Source organism: Dama dama, chromosome 26 (assembly GCF_033118175.1).
Source record: "Dama dama isolate Ldn47 chromosome 26, ASM3311817v1, whole genome shotgun sequence".
NCBI lineage: Eukaryota > Metazoa > Chordata > Mammalia > Artiodactyla > Cervidae > Dama > Dama dama.
This window is the reverse complement of record NC_083706.1, coordinates 28,046,826-28,065,938: the sequence shown is the minus strand read 5'-3', so window position 1 is coordinate 28,065,938 and position 19,113 is coordinate 28,046,826. Positions and strand designations below refer to the sequence as shown.

The window sequence follows — 19,113 nt, the reverse complement described above, 5'->3', positions numbered from 1 at the left end:
TTGTCTGTTCTAGCTCGTCTTTATTCATGCCTTGATCACATGAGAGAGGTACTTGGAGATGCTGTGCCAGATGACATATTGATTGAAGCAGTTCTGAAGAACAAGTTTGATGTGCAGAAGGCTTTGTCAGTGGTTCTGGAGCAAGATAAAGTGCAGAATTTGAAAGTCAGGAGTGAGGGAGCAATATCTACAGGAAAAATAGCAAAAGGTATGCTTTTACTTGTTCTCTTTTAGTTTTACAGTTAATGCTTTAAAAGAGGCTTTGATTGATTGAGCTGTTAAGAAAAATGGGCAGAAATTTTTACATGTTACAATAATTCTTGATTGTTATCAGTTGATTTTGCAATTTGTGAATTTTTAAGCTGATTGGCCATGTTCTCTTCAGTCTGTTAAAGCCTATTTTTTGATCATTTCCCTGCTTATTTTTGCAACTGACAGAATATAAGGGAAATAAAAGCAAGACAAAACACTTTTTGCTTCTTGTTAGTGTCTTGAAGATCTTTTTAATTATTGGTGGTTTTTTTTTAACTAAAGGGTTGGGAGATGGAAATTAATAGCCAGACAATGTCAGAAAAATCCCTCCTATGCTTATAGCATTTTATGAATATAATTTAGTTTTCCTTAAATATCCTAAGTATTATAATTCTAGTACTCTTTCATTTCATAGCCAGATCTTTAATTTTAAATGTTTAGAATTTGAGGTTAAATTTATAACTTAGGCCACATGAGAAGGGAACTAATTATCTTAACTGGTATCTGTCAGTAGAAGCATGGTGATTTGTTAACTGGATTGATATTTCTTATAACCTGGAGTCTAGATTTTTGCCACAGTGAAATTGTGTGCAGCCTGTTACTATGAAATAAGGGTTGTTTTTATGTAAATGAAATTTTTTTAATTTTGAGGGGCCATTGGGATTCACTTTTAACTGACCAATAGTATGAGAATAAGTCTATAATGTGACAACTATAATAATAGTTTACCCCAGATCACAGTGGAAGTTATATGGTATTATTTGTTTTCCTGTTTTTAATACATTAAAAATATAGGTGAACCTAGTTCTTTCCATTGATTCTTTAGATGTTTTGAATTTGATTATGAATAACTTAAAACCTCACATAAATTTGTAAATATTAGCAGATTTACTAACTTGGTAATTACCTTTGTATATATCAGTGAACAAAGTATGAAGGTCACTTATGATGGTTAAAGGAAGGTAAAATCCTTTGTTTTTTTTTTAGAGTGTTCACTTTTTATTAAATAATGATCAAGTATCGCTTTATTCATGTCATAATCAAAAGAAACATTTAGTAATTAAATGCCTCGTTTCATGTTTCCTTTTGGTTGCTGTGACTGTCTTCTGCATATGTCAACCTATTCATCTGAAAATTAATGGCTCTTGTAAGGTAAGGAGTCTTATTATCTTCCTCTGAAGTTTCAGCTGATAATGTTCACAGCTCTTGTCGTCAGTCTGCAAACCATTTGGATTGCAGCAGCAAATCCTTTGATTTTTCTGGCCCAGTAGCAAAATATGGATTATATCATAATTCCTCAGTTATACCAAGTCACTATTTACTCCATAAAAAAAAGAAACTTGACAGACCTAAAAGTGAAAAGAAACTAGAATCATGTAAGTTAACGAAAGAGCTGTCCCTAGCTGACCTAATCGATGATATGCCAAGAGATTCTTATAAAAGTCAGCCTTCAGTCAGATTACCACCCACAGATAGTGTGGAGAGTCTACCTTCAAGGAGTCTAGATGGTGATTTGTTAAGACCTCATGTGTCTGAGTGTATTTCCAAAGATGATTCTGCCTTCAAAGGCATACCAGATTTAAAATCCTTAATGATAAAAAACACGGCACCTAATAACTCATTATTTATTCAAAATGATTCAGTACCTGATTTGCAAAACATTCCAGTACAGAACAGTTTAGGAAGTTTAAATAATCCTTTGCTGTTAATCAACTCAATGGAAAATATGGCTGTTGATAGTTTAAATGCTAGTAAAACGACTGAAGTTGGAGTTGTTTCTTCAGTTGAACAAAGCAACAAGAATTGCATGTTAAAGAATGACAACTTGCGGTTTTCTCAGTGTGAAAGTCCATCCCTAGCTGAATTGTTTCAGGAACACAAGGAAAACAATCCAAGCCAGTGCTTTACTTTACCTGATTTTTGTCACCAACCATCTGCCAGTTTCACAGATCTCAGTTTGGGATCTTTTCCCTTGTCACAACTAGCAAATCGGTATCAATCTTCAACTGGAATATCAGAGTTAACAGGATCTCTATCATCTTTGGCATTTCATAAAGCTTCTCCGACAAGAGACCTTGAGAATTTGTCACTTTCTGATTTGATTGCAGAAACGATTGATATAGACAACCCTCAGATTAAGAAAGATTCCTGTGTGCTCGGTTTATCTGAAATGAGGTCACCTGGAATAGACTCAAATATTGATCTTAGTGTCCTCATAAAAGCCCCAGATTTTGTTCCCAGACCTGTAGTAGACCAATCAGTTGCTCCAATACCAGAAACTAAAGTTCTGAGTTCAAAATTAGGGAAAACTTCCAATTCTGCTAAGGATAATAAGAGAAACAGTAAAAGCTCTCTGCCTAGGAAACCGCCTTTTTCTCTCTCTTGGACCAAGGCCCTTGCTGCCAGACCGTCAGCTTTCGCTTCAACCCTGTGTCTTCGTTACCCATTGAAAAGCTGCAAGCGACGCACTTTTGATCTCTATAAGGCTTTTCTTTATAGTAGACAAGTTCAAGACGTAAAAGACAAGGAAATAAGTCCTCTTATAGCAATAACACCATTTGACTTCAAATCAGCATCTCCTGATGACATTGTGAAAGCTAATCAAAAGAAAGCTTTTACTAGAGAATAGTAACAAAAGGAAAACTTGCTAACTGTTGTAGAGCTTTTTCTTTTAAATTAATTTAAAAATTTTAAACTTTTATAGGGTTACTTTATATTATGGGATTTAAGTTGTGATTTTTATATTAAAATTGTCTTAAGTCAGTTGATAACTTTAGTTGATAAATGCTTTTGCACTGAAATTTCTTTTTACTATATCTTCTTATAGTGATAACTGGATAAGTTGATAGCCTGTAATAGGTGTATGTTTACAAAGTGCTTATGGTAACTTGATATTGTGAAATCAAACCTCAGCTATTTTTGTTTAAAGCATTCAGCTTTGAAAGTTTTTATGATGAGATATTTTCTTTTATAAAATATTTTTGTGCTTTGTTCTTAAATGAAAATGCCACCACTTGGGATTAGTATAGTTTAATGATGAAGATTTTTCTTGTGATATATGGCATAACATAGCCAAGACAGTATTATATTTTGAAATATTAATGAAATCATTCCAAGTTTCATTATTTTTCTGCCAGTGAATACTAAAAGTTTTTTATTAGAAAATCTTAAAATTCCTAACTTTTTAAGAATACTGTGGAGGTTGTTGAAATACATTTTTCATGATAATAAAATATAAATCCTTTTAAGGGACCATGTACATACTGAAGATGATTTAATACATAATTTATTTTTATACATTTTCAAAACCATTTGTCCTAAATGAACACTTTAAAATAAATATGTAGAAAGTCTTTTCAAGTATGGTTGCATGTTCCTTGAGTAATCTTGCCAGATCTCTTTTCATTTTTTCTTTTTACTGTAAGTAATGAAATGTGGAGTTTTCCTCTTTGCTACTGACAGCTCTGTGTGCTATAAGGACAAAGTTTCAGCAGTAGTCGACCGAGTAAGATCTCTTCTAGTTGGTAGAACAAGTAGGTAATTCATCTCTTAAAGCAGTTGTCCTCAACCAGCAGTCAGAATCACTGGGGAAATTTTTTTCAAAACATAGCTATTGTGACTTCACTCCAGACATGGCGAGTCATTTCTGAGGGATGACATTTGGAAATGTGTATTTTCAGGATGGTCCCCAGTTAATTCTGATGGGTTACTTCTACTTGAGAATTGCTCCCTTAAAGAAATCAGTAGAATGAAAGGAATTACTAATGCTAGGAATAACACCTGGCCAACTTGAATTTTTAATTTGTATTTTCTAGTAATTAGGAATACCAAGGAATATTGCTAATTAGGAATTAACACCTTTTTTGTTAGAAGATAATGCTATTAGTTATTTCTTGCAGGAAAAAAGTAGTCTTTAAAATGTTGTTTCTTAATGAGAACAAAATAGCTATGTTTTCCCAGTAAAAATGTTGTTCTCTGACTACTACTCTAGTCTGCGTTTGATAATTTTTCAAAATATTTCTTGTTTCTGTTTTCAGAATGACATCCAAATATCCCAATATTTTTAGTTGTATATGATGTTTTTATGTCCAGTGTTTTGGTGAGAGAGCTGAAGCCAGCCTTATGTACTTGTTCTTGACTAAACACTTGGTGACATCTTCACTTTTTGTTTCTAACTGCAGATTTCAGTGCGTATCTTACTGATGCTTAGATCATATAAATTACAAGTTATATTTTGTGATCAGTTTTGAAGTTTGAATTACCCCAACTGCTGATTTTGTTTTTCTAGTCTTGAACTTTAATTGGATATTTTAGTAATTTTGAACTATTAGTCTGTGACTCATCAACTAAATTTATATACTGTAGGCAGTCTCCAGTTTAGAAGTGAATTGTATTCTAAGTGTTTGTTTAGAACTGACAATAATTCTTGATAGATTAAATACTGCCCAAGTGGTCCCTTTGCACATAAATCTCCAAATACATATTTATCCATATTGAAATTGAACAGCATTACTGTTATATTATCTTTTATAGCAAACTAATTTTCAAGTGGAAATACAGTACTTTTAAAGCCATATAGTAGATCTTGTAGAGTGAACTAGATCTGCCTTTGTTGGATGATCAGGATTGTGACTACTATTTATGATATTATGATTTTAGGGGAAAAACATTCTATATTACAAGGTGATAGGGAGGGTAACAATTTTTAAATACGTCTCCATATTTCTGTTGTGATGGCTACTGGGCCGTTAGGCACATACCTGACAGGCACTTGCCCCATTGACTAAGGAAGTGTCACAGTCTCTGAGATTCAGAGAGTGGAACCAGGAAGACCCAGTGCCCCTTCTGCCTTTGGCCGTTGGCCTTTGGTAAAGAGACTAGTGCCTGCTTATTCGTGGGCATTTTCCTAGTGAGGACAGATGCTTGCACTGAGTGCATCTCCTGCACCAGCTGCTGTTTATTGGTTGACTGCTGTCTTGGTAGCTCAGGTATGCTAAGTGTTTTTGGTCTATTTTCCAGTTCAGATGTCGACTTTGACGTACAGAGCCATTTTTATTTGTGTTATGCTCAAATATTAATAGTATACTTTAAGACTAGAAATAATGTTGTAATTATATTCTAAATGATACAAAATACAAGATGTTTAAAATGACCATTTTCGTCTTCACTTTTTTTGATTTTTTAAAAGAGCTGTTGTTCACAGATGTTTTTCTGTCTTGCATTTGGTTGGTCTTTTTGGTTACGGTTCTTCCCATTAATTGCAAAGAACAAGGTATCACTTCTGTACAGAACACTTTGCTTATCATTTCTTTCTTAGTTATTCTATCTTTTTCCTATTTCTTGGTTACTGAACTGGTATTCTAACCTCTCCCCCCACCTTAGCTTTGAATCTTTCTTTCTTGAACTTTTCTTTCAGCCTTTTTTCCCCTCATATAAATAGTAATAACTGTTCCCAGTGTAGAATATTTAATTTCTTGTGGTCAGTGGGAGATCATATGATTAATTGCCATATCAAGGGTAAAACTACCCCAGTGCTTTGAAATATATGGACCATTGCAAAGTAGCAAGTACACAGTTATACATTGAAGAATAACTATGTATCAGGTTTCTGTTTGGTGTTCATACAAGTGTATATTTACTTATAAAATCAGTTTAATAGTAGCCTAGAAATTGTTTTCTATTACTTTTATAAATGATGGTAATGCTGACTGGATAGGGAGGGATTGATATGAATCCTTTACTAATATGCTCAGTGTATGCAGTTGTATATTGTAATTTTAATTTGTAGGATGCAAAAGATTTGTCACATTTTGAATGTACATTGAAATAAATTATAATTCTGGGGTTTTCTAAAATCAGGTGTGAAAACATCACAATTTATCCATTAGGATTTTTTATGTAAGCTCAATATTTCAGAGTGATATTTTAATAATTTATGATAAAGGTTTCTGTAAACAAGTTGAAAAATGCACTGCCTGGTTGTGCAGACTTTCTTTGAAGATATTTGTCATTTAGAATTCTTATTTTCCAAAAGGTAGAATTTATATTTTTACTTTTGAGGACTCACATAGCAACATTCTTAAAGTATAGATCATGGTGAATATGGATAATATAATTGCAAAGATGGCAGTGAAAATAAAACATTTGACAAAGTACACAGTTTTGATGTTGACATGCCTGGTTTATATGACTTAAAGGAAAGAAAGCATCCTTCTAGTTATAGGACATAGCTGGAGATGATCAAAAATGTGATTCTCAAATGGGATGGGAAAATGGGTACTTAAACACATAGTTATATTTATTGCGGTGTGTACGGCATGCATGACATTACACTCTCCGAAGCTGATGTCTTTGTCTTCCTGATCCAAGCTGCGACCTCCTCCTGTTTCCTCTCTTTATTAGCAATATCAGCATCATCCCAGTTGCTTAAGCCAGAAACCTAGGTAGCATCATCATTGATTTTGCTCCCTCATTTACTTCTTATAACTGATTGTTGTTGTTTAGTTGCTAAATTGTGTCCAACTCTTTTGTGACCCCGTGGACTATATAGCCTGTCCAGGCTCTTCTGTCCATGGGATTTCCCAGGCAAGAATACTGGAGTAGGTTGCCATTTCCTTTTCTGGGGGATTTTCCCGACCCAGAGATCAAATCCAAGTCTCCTGCCTTAGCAGGCAGATTCTTTACCACTGAGGCCCCTGGAAAGCCCTGTAATTGATTCCAGTCCTATTATTTCTTCTTTACAAATAAGTAATTATATGTGTGTACATATACAGTTGATTGTTCTTGTATGTGGTAGTTACATTTTATAAAGTCATAAATGAGTGAACACTGAATGAAATAGGCAGACACTGACTTAGCAAAAACTGAACCATTGCTCCCATAAGAAATACGAGGTTAGGTTCCTGTGATCGTCTGGTCACATTTTTGTCAAACAATCAATACATGACCTTGTTTTATGTATGTTTAAAGACACTTTATTTAATACATATTATTCATATATTATTGATTCATTGAAATTGAACACATAGCCAGTAGCACTGTAACTTAATGCCTAACACTAACAGTATCTAACCTGCATCTTTGTAAGGTGATCACAGCTGCTTTGTGCTTAACACTAGACAGAGCTTCAGACTACTCTTGGGGACCATTTTAAACAGCAAAATCACCAACTAATATCACAGGGTGAAAAATGCGGCATTTAAGAGGTCGTGAAAAAGGATCCTAGAGAAGGCAATGGCATCCCACTCCAGTACTCTTGCCTGGAAAATCCCATGGACGGAGGAGCCTGGTAGGCTGCAGTCCATGGGGTCGCTAAGAGTCAGACATGACTGAGCAGCTTCACTTTTCCTTTTCACTTTCCTGCATTGGAGATGGAAATGGCAACCACTCCAGTGTTCTTGCCTGGAGAATCCCAGGGACGGGCAAGCCTCGTGGGATGCTGTCTGTGGGGTCGCACAGAGTCAGACATGACTGAAGTGACTTAGTAGCAGCAGCAGCAGAAAAAGGATACTGCTTTATGAGATCTGAAACAAGAAGGCAAAATGCATCTTATTTGACCTCAGTTGGGAACATGAATGTTGGGCTACTAAAATTTTTTACTGCTCTACACTGTCCACAAGAGACTGCAAAAGTGCTGAAAGTCATGGTTTTTAGTGACTAGCTGCATCCATGAATATGGAATCCTCAAGTACGGATTGATTGTCCATTTTTCGATCCATATTCTTTGTTCTTATTACTACTTTTTCTCTTAAAGACTATTAGCTTTGGGCAGAATTCCTAAAATGTTTATCTGGCTTCTTTACTTCTCAGTTAATTATCTCTCAGACACTTTCTACAATACAGGTAGAGTGACCTTTCCAAAATGTAGTCCTGACTGTCTGTTCCCCTGTTTAAACCCTTTATCTTACTGTAGGACCTTTTGCCATCTGGTTTCTCTGTGTTACCCCCTGCCCAACCCTCCCAAGAAGAGCTGCCTGAGTCTCCTCTGTAGCCCTTTGCCCTTTCCCCTCCATCTCTCCTCCTGGCAGTTAGCTCCTGAGGCTGTAGTTTACATGTCACTTTACTCCTAAGCCTGGGATAGGGGAACAGTCCTGTGTACCCGTAATTCTCTGTATTCCTTTTTATTACCACCTCATGTAAAATCATAACCTCTGCCTTACATTTAGCCCCTTTCTCTGGTAACCCGGTTTTATTGTTCCTCACAACCCTACATCATTTGTCAGGGTGTGTGTGCACAGTTTTATTTCCCTCTTCTTCCCTGTAATCCCCCCTACCCCGCCCTGCCCACCACAGTGCAACTTCTGTGAATGTAAGGTCTGTATTGCTATAGTCCCAGCTTAGACAATATCTGGCACATACATGTAGGAAAGAATTTAAAGTAAAAAGTGAGTTTCACTCTTAAATACTGTCCCACATCTTATTCCCTAGAGGAAGCTGTAAAACAAATCTGTAAAAAAATATTTTATACTGCTGTAGAAACTATTTGTGTGTTAGACATAGCAAATTTGTATACATATCATTACACAAATGGGAGGATACAGTAACACTTCAATATCTGTATCACTTAGCATGCTAAGTATATTGCAGGTTTTTCCTTACCAGCATATAGAGGTCAATCTCATTCTTTTTAAAAGCCATGTAGAATTCCATATGTTTATGCATTAAATAGCCCCTGTTAACATTTTAACTTCTTATCACTATTGACTCCTGAATGAACATCCTATGTTTCTACTGATTGATTTTCTAGGCCCATAAGTATGTACTTTAAAATTTTTGATAGATATTGTCTAATTGTCCTTAATAGAACCTGTGCTGATTTCCTTCCCACACAAGTTTATGAGTGCGTTTTGTTCAAATTCTCACATATAGGATTATTGCTCTTTTGGGTATTATGCCAGCCTGATAACTGGAAAGTATTTTTTTTCATTTGTTTATATGTCTTAAATGAGTGAAACTGACTACTTTGTCACGCATTTGAATCTGTTTGTATTTCTTAGAACTACCTATTCCTAATCTTTGATGATTTTTCTGCTGGCTATCTTTCATAATGACTTCTAGGCATATGTGTGTGTGTATATTTAATGTATTTGATTTTTATATTTAAATTCTAAGAAAATTAATCCTTTTGTTATATGCATGGAAAATATTTTTTCTTTGTCATCTTTTAGGTCATTTATAAGACAAATTGTCGATTTTATATACATAAAATCAATATTAAAATTTTGTATTAAAAGTTTCTAATTTATATTAAAATTTATAAAGTAAATTAATGAACTATATTAAAATTTTAATATTCATAATATTACAAAATTTTGATATTAATAATAAAGTATATCAAAAGTAAATTTAATAAAGTATATGAAAGTTTACTAATCTTTTATGGGTTTTTGTTTGAAAGTTCTACTTTACTACAAGATAATTTTTTTAAAAAATTGCTTCTTCTCTGTGTTTAGCAGGTTCTCTTTTTTTAAAAAAAACATTTGAGTGTTTGATTTAGCTGCTACAGGGGGTAAGGAAGAAATACAGTTTTTCTACCAACATCTTTTCTTTTTCAATAGCTCAATTTTTCACAATTACTTTTTGTTGTATTACACGTCCTTTTTCTTCTTTAACCTGATTTGAAATGCCATTTTTGACGTATGCTAAATTTTCCTCTCTCCATCTGTCTTGCCTTTTTTGAGACTCCGTGCTGTTCTATTTCTTTGTCTTGTTCTGTGCCAGTATCAAATTTTCAATTACTGTAGCTTTATATTACTGTTAATTTTTAAATACCTTATAGCCTGTCTTGTTTTTTACTCTTCTTTTTCATTTATTGTTGTTCATTTGCTAAGTTGTGTCCGACTCTTTGTCACCCCATGGACTACAGCATGCCAGGCTTCCCTGTCCATCACCATCTCCCAGAGTTTGCTTAAACTCATGTCCATTGAATCAGTGATGCCATCCAACTGTCTCGTCCTCTGTCGTCCCCTTCTCCTCCTGCCTTCAGTCTTTTCCAGCATCAGGTTCTTTTCCAGCGAATTGGCTCTTCACATCATGTAGCCAAAGTATTGGCGGTTCAACTTCAGCATCAGTCCTTCCAATAAATATTCAAGGTTGATTTCTTTTATGATTGACTGGTTTAGTCTCCTTGCTGTCCAAGGAACTCTTGAGAGTCTTCCCCAGCACCACAGTTCAAAGACATTAATTCTTGGGTGCTCAGCCTTCTTCGTGGTCCAACTTTCATATTGGTACATGACTCCTGGAGAGACCATACCTTTCACTATATGGACCTCTGTTGGCAAAGTGAAGTCTCTGCTTTTTAATACATTGTTTTAGTTTGTTATAGCTTTTCTTCCAAGGAGCAAGTGTCTTTTAATTTCATGGCCTCAGTTACCATCCGCAGTGATTTTGGAGCCCAAGAAAATAAAGTCTGTCACAGTTTCCATTTTTCCCCATCTGTTTGCCATGAGAAGGAAATGGCAACTTACTCCAGTATTTTTGCCTGGAAAATCCCATGGACTGAGGATTCTGGTAGGCTACAGTCCATGGTGTCGCAAAGAGTTGGACATGACTTAGCGACTTCACTTCATTTCTTCATTTGCCATGAAGTGATCAGACCAGGTGCCGTGATATTCCTTTTTTCACTCTCCTCTTTCACCTTCATCAAGAGGCTCTTTAGTTCCTCTTTGCTTTCTGCCATAGGGTGGTATCATCTGCATACCTGAGGTTGCTGAAATTTCTCCCGGCAATCTTGGTTCCAGCTTGTGATTCATCTAGCCTGGTATCCCACACGATGTACTCTGCGTAGGAGTTAAATAAGGGTGACAGTATCGAGCCTTGACCTACTCCTTTCCCAATTTTGAACCAGCCCATTGTTTCCTGCCCAGTTCCAACCGTTGCCCCTTGACCTGCATACAGGAGGCAGGTCAGGTGGTCAGTATTCCCATCTCTATAAGAATTTTCCACGGTTTATTGTGATCCACACAGTCAAAGGTGAGAAAAAAATAAACTGTCTTCGTTAGGTACTAAACATTGCATTATTAAATGGAGTTTCTAGTATTGGCCTAGTCTTGTATTATTGGGACATTCCTAATTGGTCGTGGTGAATTTTTTTTTTTTAATGGAATGGATTTTATTTGAAAATACTTTATTTAAAATTGATTTGTCTATTCATCAAATTAATTTACAATTGTGCGTATGTGTTCTTTGTCATGCTTTGGTTTCTCTTGTGATAGTTTTTTAGAGAATTTAGAGAGTTTTTCTTTATTCTTATGATTTGAAAGACAGTGAAATTATTTGTTTTATGATAGGAATTACTTTTCTCACTATTCTAAGGTCTGCTTGGGAAGTTTTAACTTTCTGAGTAAAGGATCCGTCTCATCTGGCTGACAGATGATTTTGTTTTGCATTGTAGCAAACATTGTCTGTTATTAGTAGTATTCATTTATGAAATGTCAGACACAGAGACTAATGTATCAAGTACTTATGAACTTGCCATTTAGATTCAACAGAAGATAGCATTTTACATTACACATTTCTGGTACTTGTTTGTCTTTGTTCTAAGAAATATATTGTTAGATTGAAATCCGAGTTCTGCACTCTTCTTGTTTCTCCTCACTCCCTTGAAGTCGACATGCGTTGTTCCCATTCTCTCTTACTTTTGTCTCTGTAGCTACTGTTTTTCTTATGAAAACTGTATTTGCTGTAACATGTGGATTCTTTTAGTTACTATTTTCTGGGTTCTTTTAGAACTATTGTTATTTTCTGGATAATCCCCATTTTAATTTTGATTTTCTTTTTAAGCCAAGAATCGAAGTGTTATTTTTTTCTTAAATCCCATTTTGCTGTGGGATTTTTATTTGCTATTTTTCTTATAATTTTTTATTTCATTGTACTGTCATCAGAGAATGTGGTTGGTACATTTTACTTTTTAAAGTTTATTCAGTTTTTCTTTGTGGTCCAATGTAGTTTTATTGTTATTTCATAGGCTAATGTCAGGAATATAAATTCTGTCTGACTAATCCAAAATATATTTCTGTTACTTTTCAGATTTTACAGAATAGATTTTTTAAAAATTTGTCAACTTTAAACAGTATGTATGTGCTGATCTCTCATGAAAGATGAAGAAATTGACACACATACTTCACCTCCTCTTTCTTATAATTTTTATTAATATTTTAAGTTTTTAGGGGAAATATTTATCTTTATACCTCTTTTTTAAACCTTATTAACTGAATTACTAATTTTAATCAGTTCTTTGATGAGTCTCACTTTAAAAGTTGAGCTCATCAGAGTTACACTTTTCATACTTGACCTCTTCTCTCCCTTTATCTCCTGGTGATTTTAGTCATATTATTTAATGTAGTGCCAAAAATTTTAACACTTTCCTTAGATTCTGTACTCAAATTTTCCTTAGTTTTTAACCAACTGTAGTTACATTAAGCGTGATTGGTTTCTCATGATTAGGCCTATATTTATCACTTGTTTGACTTTGACATCTTTTCCATCTCTCGCCGCCCCCCCCCCCCAAATATACATTTGAAATTTTCCCCAAGTTGTTGAATATATGAAAATGATTCTGTGACATATCTGCTTTATAAATAATAGTCCTTGGTTTGTCTTTTTTTTCTGGAGGGTCTTGCAGACATTGCTCTACAGTTTTCTATCATATATACTTCTAGCATGGCTTTTTAAATTTCTGAAAGTAGTTGTATTTTTTGTTTGTTTTGATTTTTTCAATCTGTATTTCTTGTGAGCTCTGCTGGCTTATTTTTTACCTTTTTCTTCTGTTTGGTTTTATTATCTTTCCTTTTATCGTGTGTGTGTGTGTGTGTGTGTGTGTGTGTGTGTATGTGTAGGGAGGGTATGTTTTTTGAGCGGAAAAGTGAGATAGAAACATCTTTACTTTGTCTTTTTAACTGGATATATCTTTCCAGCAAACCCACTCCAGTTTTCTTGCCTGGGAAATCCCATAGACAGAGGAGCCTGGTGGGCTACAGTCCATGGGGTCTCAGAAGAATCAGACTTAGCAACAGTCTTCCCAGTAACACTTGATTAGATTAAATGCCCCAAACAGCGGTGAAGCTAGATAACGTGAGAAGTTTGTGAATAATTTCTTTTCGGATATGTGATATGACAGACCTTGTTCCAAAAGCTTAGATGCTTAGGTATAATGATTCCCCTGCCCATAGCATCCTGTCTTTGTGGTGGCATACCACTGAAGTCTAGGAGAAAGCTTTTTGTTACTATGTTTATTTGGGAGTATATACACACACACACACACACACACACGTTTTGGCTGCACTGGGCCCTCTGAGGTGTGCGGGCGCTTTTTTGCGGCACACCAGGCCTTCTGTAGTTGTAGCACTTGAGCTCTAGCATGCTCGGGCTCAGTCGTGGCATTGAGTAAGATGGGCTTCGTTGCCCAGTCAGGGATCAAACCCACATCCCCTGCATTGGAAGGGGGATTCTTAACCACTCTACTAACAGGAATTCCCTCAGTGTATTTGTATTCTTAGAATTTTGAAACGAGAACTTAATATCTATGTGAAAATTAACCTTTTATCCTGTAATGAGTTAGAACTCTTCAATTTCTAAGGTGATGTATTAAATATTTATGTGTCTCCTTAACTTAGATAACATTTGAGTTCATTTTATAAACATATGTAATAGTGAACCATTATAACAAATATAAATAACCTTAGACTAGGTTAGCATATCATTTTGCTATGCATTTGTGTGGGTGAACTGCCAAAGGAGTATATATTTAGGGATTAAAATCATGGGACAATCTGTTTTCTGTAGATAGTTTCTTTATCACCTTAAACCTACCAGGAGAGGAGGGATTCACTACCAAAACTATACAACTAAGTAGCATTTTTTTCCCCACAAAGAAATCCAGAGATTGAAATGCACATATTATTATTATTTGAAAGGAAAATTCTGGGCAGAATAATCTTACTATTTATGCTCTAAAATTTATAATTAGTCAACCAACTTGGAAGAGAAAGTTTTCAACAGAATGAATGCTTTTTTGTAAAATGAGGTTTAACTCTTTTGATTGCTGTGCTTGGAGAAATATATTTGATTTCTGTATTTGGAGAAATATACTTGAATACTAAAATTTGTCTTGAGTAGAATTGGTTTGCCCATACTGTTTAGAAACCTATTATGCATCATTTTCCTTTCCCTTTTGAATTTCTTCTGGTTTTACCTTTCAAGTGAAGTTTTCATTTACAAAATAGAGCCTAATTTTACATGAGGATATAGTTAATTTGCAGGCATTGTTTTGATAGTTTTGTAGTATTAATAGTCTCTTAAACAAATGTCATATAGTGGATATCTACTATAGTGTATGCTACTATTGGAATATCTATGAAGTATTATTTGTAACTGTACTCAGATGATTATCTTAGTCTAGTCTTGCTTCTCAGTGGCAAATTGTTCCCTAGAGAAGATTACAAGAAATTAAAGATAAGAGCTGTAGACACTTGCAACAAGACTTTTTTTTTTTTAAACTTACTGTTCTGTATTTGTCTCTTTCTTCAGCATAATCTAAGTAAATAGACGTAATAGTGATATTAAATTTTTAGGAGGATATGTAACCTCTTTTTCTCCCTTCTCAGGTCAAATATATTATGAGATTTTTATCCTTGAAGTAAAGACTATGATTAACTTGAGAAGTATACCTTACAAAGAAAAATTATTAATACAGCATGTTATGAACAGTTCTGAATCTATATGAACTTTTCAGTAATGTATAAATATATATTTTATTTTGCTTTAATCTTTTTATAGGGAGTTTAGGTATATTTAGCTGGAATTTTTTGATTTCCTCTTTTAAGTATATTTTTCTTTGAAAAGTCTTCTCATTAATTTTTCTGTCACTGAGTAATTTTATTGAAGCAGTTAGAAGAATTTTATACTTGCACAGAAAGCTTCAGACTAATTGGCTTTCTGCTTTAAAATTATGTGGGCTTTTGAAAGGAAGTGGTTTATTTCAGTTAAAAAACTTAAGTAGTTCAGAATGTTCTCAGATATGTCTTAAGATTCTCTTTGTGTATACACCTACACTGGAAAAACTGAAGCACTAATTGCTTAATTTAAAAATAATTTGCTTTAGACTCTCAAAACAGCCTGTCTTCTTTGTATAGCCAGTACCATGTAAGAATTGCATGAATGTTAAATACAGTTTTCTTTTCATCCTAATTACCTTGCTTTTTTTAAACCATAAAATTATAATCAGATTGCATGTATGTGCATATACTTTCTTGTTTCATTCCAAGGCAATTATAAACCCTCTTAAATATTTTTTTGGGTGAAAGAATTGCTAAGTTTTTAGCTAGGGATTAGGATGGATTAGAATAGGAACTGATAAATACAGTTCAATTTAGCTAGCATTTATTGCATGTTCACTTTTTGTCAGAAAAATATGGTAGCCTTTGGGGACATAGATTTATGCCCCAGATTTTTCCCTAGAATTTTAAAGTAGCCCCTCAGGAGCTAAGTCTGATTTAATAGAAGCACCAAATAGAGCCAAGGTGTTTTCCCTCTGAACATGTTGGCTCTTTCTTTTTCTTGGCTATGTGTAAAAGTGTTCTGTTCTGGAAGCTACCACTTCTCAAGGGGAGATAGGGAAGTGAATTAATGCATTGAAGGTAAACTTTGTGTCAGGCTTTGTATATATTTTATTTTGTTTTTATGAGAATCTGTGAGGTAGGTGGAAGAAACTGAGGCTTATATGAAATAATTTGCTGTACTTCACAGCTATTAAGAGGCAAATTGTAACTCAAATTGAGTTCTTTTGAACTTGGACATCCTTTAAAAATTTTTTTTTAAATTTTGACTTATTTAAAATTGAAGTATAGTTAATTTACACTATTGTGTTAATTGAACACACTTTTCATTGTTATATATTGCTTGCAATAAGTTTTTATATTGTAAACTTGTTTTGTGGTTCTTTGTGTAACTTAAGGATAAAATTAAATCTCTTGTTGGGGGAATCAGCTTTATCATTAGTGAGGTACTTCAAAATTATTTTCAACTATTTTTTCTACTATATTACTTAGAGGTTTTGGCATACCTATATAGAGAATTGGTATCAGTTTTTAAATCCTTGTAAATTAGTGGTCCTATAATAAGTCCTGTTGCAGTTCATTAAATTTTAAATCACTGTGTTGTCTTTGATTATGTTTGATTTAAAAATCCTGAAGGATTTAGTTTTTTAATAGTTGTTAGCTCGGTGCCATCTTTAAGCACATGCTTAAATAATAAATGAGTGTTCATTAGTAAAGCCAGAAAGTCCGGATAACCCAGTGATACTCATAATCCCTTTGTTCAGAATTCAGAACTGTTCGTGTTTTGATGCATTTACACAGTAATGGTAGGCAAGATTGATGAACACTTACTGCACACCAAATATTGTATTAAACTCTTTATACTTATTTAATATTCACTTATCATATTTAATGTATTCAATATTTAATAAATCATGTCGAGTAGGGATTTTTTTTTTTTCAATCCTAGTGTCACCAGGAGGCTCTGAGGCTGAAAAATGGCTAAACACCTTACCCAGGGCCATAAAACTAGTAAATGGTGGAGCCAAAATTCAGAATAAAATGCTTCTAATATACTAAAGTCCTCCTTTATAGTTTGTGTATGTTTTTCTTCGTATAGGGAATATTAATTCTTTTTTTAAAAAATGGACCACTTCATTTTTTAACCCATTTAACTTAATCATGTGCTACAGGCTTTAAAATTTTTTTACTTTGGTAAATTCTGTTTTCAATTGTGGTAAAATACAGATAGCATGAAATTTATTCACTGTTTTTAAGCATGTAGTTCAGTAGTGTTAAGTATATTCACATTGTTATGCCACCAGTCTCCAGAACTTTTCCATCTTATAAACTGAAACTCAGTACTCATTTAACAACTCTACATTTTCCTGTTCTCAAGTCCCTAGCAGCCACTCAGACCTTTGTTAGTATGCCAATAAATTTAGGCTGCATAATATTATTATTTTATGTAACTAAACACCTGTTGTAGGACTTAAGTTTTTCAATGTAATTTTACCAAAAATGCTTCAGTAAACATTTTTGTGCATTTTTTTTCAATTATCTTATAAAAGGCTTTTTAAGAGTAATATTGCCGGATAAAAAGGTACAGAAAGTTTTGATGCTTTTAGTACATATTGTGAAGTTACTTTCAGGAAGATTATACTAATTTATTTCTTTCATTTAATTGTTAATCATAATAGCATTGATAGCATTTTTTATAAAGGAAAGATTTTATATTATTGATGTTTTCATTCATAGAGTAGATAAGAGAGATAGATTATTCCTTTGGTGGGAGGGGGCAGTTGTGATGAAAGTCATTTTTGTGTCCCTAAAAATTGTATCCATGGTGCATTGTGCAGTTTTATAGGTTGACAGTGTCTAAAATGTCATTTATTCCCTGTTGGCTCAGATGGTAAAGAATCTGTGGGCAATGCAGGAGAGCCGGGTTTGATTCCTGAGTCAGGATCATCCCCTGGAACTTCAGTATTCTTGCCTGGAGAATTCCAGAGGAGCCTGTTGGACTACAGTCCATGGGGTCACAGAGCTGGACACGACTGAGTGACTAACACTTGGACTTCACTTTCATTCATGAGAAGACAGTACCTAACTTTAGAAGTTCAGGTGATGCTAGTGGTAGAGAATATGCCTGCAAGTGGAGGAGATGCAAGAGACGCAGGTTCGATACCTGGTTCGGGAAGATCCCCTGGAGTAGGAAATGGCACTCCACTCCAGTATTCTTGCCTGGAAAGTTCCACAGGCAGAGAAGCCTGGCAGGCTACAGTGCACTGGGCCGCACAGAGTCAGACATGACTGAGCACACACTCATAAGTAAAGCAGCCATGTGATAAAATGGGCACAGTGTCTGGCACATAAAGAATGCTCAACAAATGATAACTTGGTTCAAAGAAATAAAGGGTTTTCTTACTACTATCTAAGGAACAAGTGCCTTAAAAAGTGATTATATATTAAAGTCTAATTCATTAAGGGACTTACATTTACTTCCACTGAATTTTTTGGGTTTTTTTAAAGTCATTCATGATGTTTTTATGTAAGCCCTTTTGGGGAGATGACTTATCTTCTCTCTTAGCCATTTTTAACAGCCTGATATAAATTCTTCCATGTATTTCTTTTTACATAATCACATATAAGAATAAACACATATACATAGAGGGATTTTTCATTACTATTATAAAAAGAAAAGATGTACTATAGTTTTCATTTTCCTTGTAATACACTGTTAACCGGAATCTTTCCATTGTAGTCTTTTTTGTTGTTGTTTCGTCATGTCAGACTCCTTTGTGACCCCATAGACTGTAGCCCTTCAAGCTCTTGGGATTTCCCAGGCAGTGACACTAGAGTGGGTTGGCGTTTCCTTCTCCAGGGTCTCTTCCCTGCCCAGGGGTCATACCTGGTCTCCTGCATTGGCGGGTGGATTGTTCGCCATGGAGCCGCCAGGGAAGCCATCCTTTTTGGTAGTTACCTCCTATTCTGTGGGACGGCTGTGCTGCCATTTAGTCAGAATATTGCATGCTGAAGGATATTAATTTTATTTCCACTTTCTGGTTCTATGAACTATTCTGTTTATAGAACATCTGTGTACATATCCTTAAAAACTGGGGCTCTTGATTCTGTGAGATAGATCCCTGTGGTGGAATTGCTGGGTTTAAAGGTATACTGTTTGCTTTCCAGTAGATAACAGCCTTTGCTTAAAGAGCGGTACTTTGGTTCATCCCTCCCCCAGCAGTTAGTATCATTGTTTATCTTGATTTTGAACAGTCTGACAGGTAAGAAATTAATGTCTCATTGCTTCGTAATGAAGTTGAATATG

At 34.6% G+C, this 19,113-nt stretch overlaps 1 protein-coding gene across 3 annotated transcripts in view; it reads left to right on the top strand.

Annotated features, from left to right (window-relative positions):
- Positions 1–19,113, top strand: part of HBS1L (HBS1 like translational GTPase) — an 81,222-nt gene that overhangs the window by 16,296 nt on the left and 45,813 nt on the right. Inside the window, exons 4-5 of one of the 3 annotated variants that reach the window (XM_061130201.1) lie at positions 14–208; positions 1,410–5,404. In XM_061130201.1, coding sequence (XP_060986184.1) covers positions 14–208; positions 1,410–2,881 — 1,667 coding nt within the window. In that variant the 3' untranslated portion in view covers positions 2,882–5,404. Of the gene's footprint in view, positions 1–13; positions 209–1,409; positions 5,405–19,113 lie in introns of those variants that run through there. The other 2 variants (XM_061130200.1, XM_061130202.1) reach the window with 2 other exon arrangements.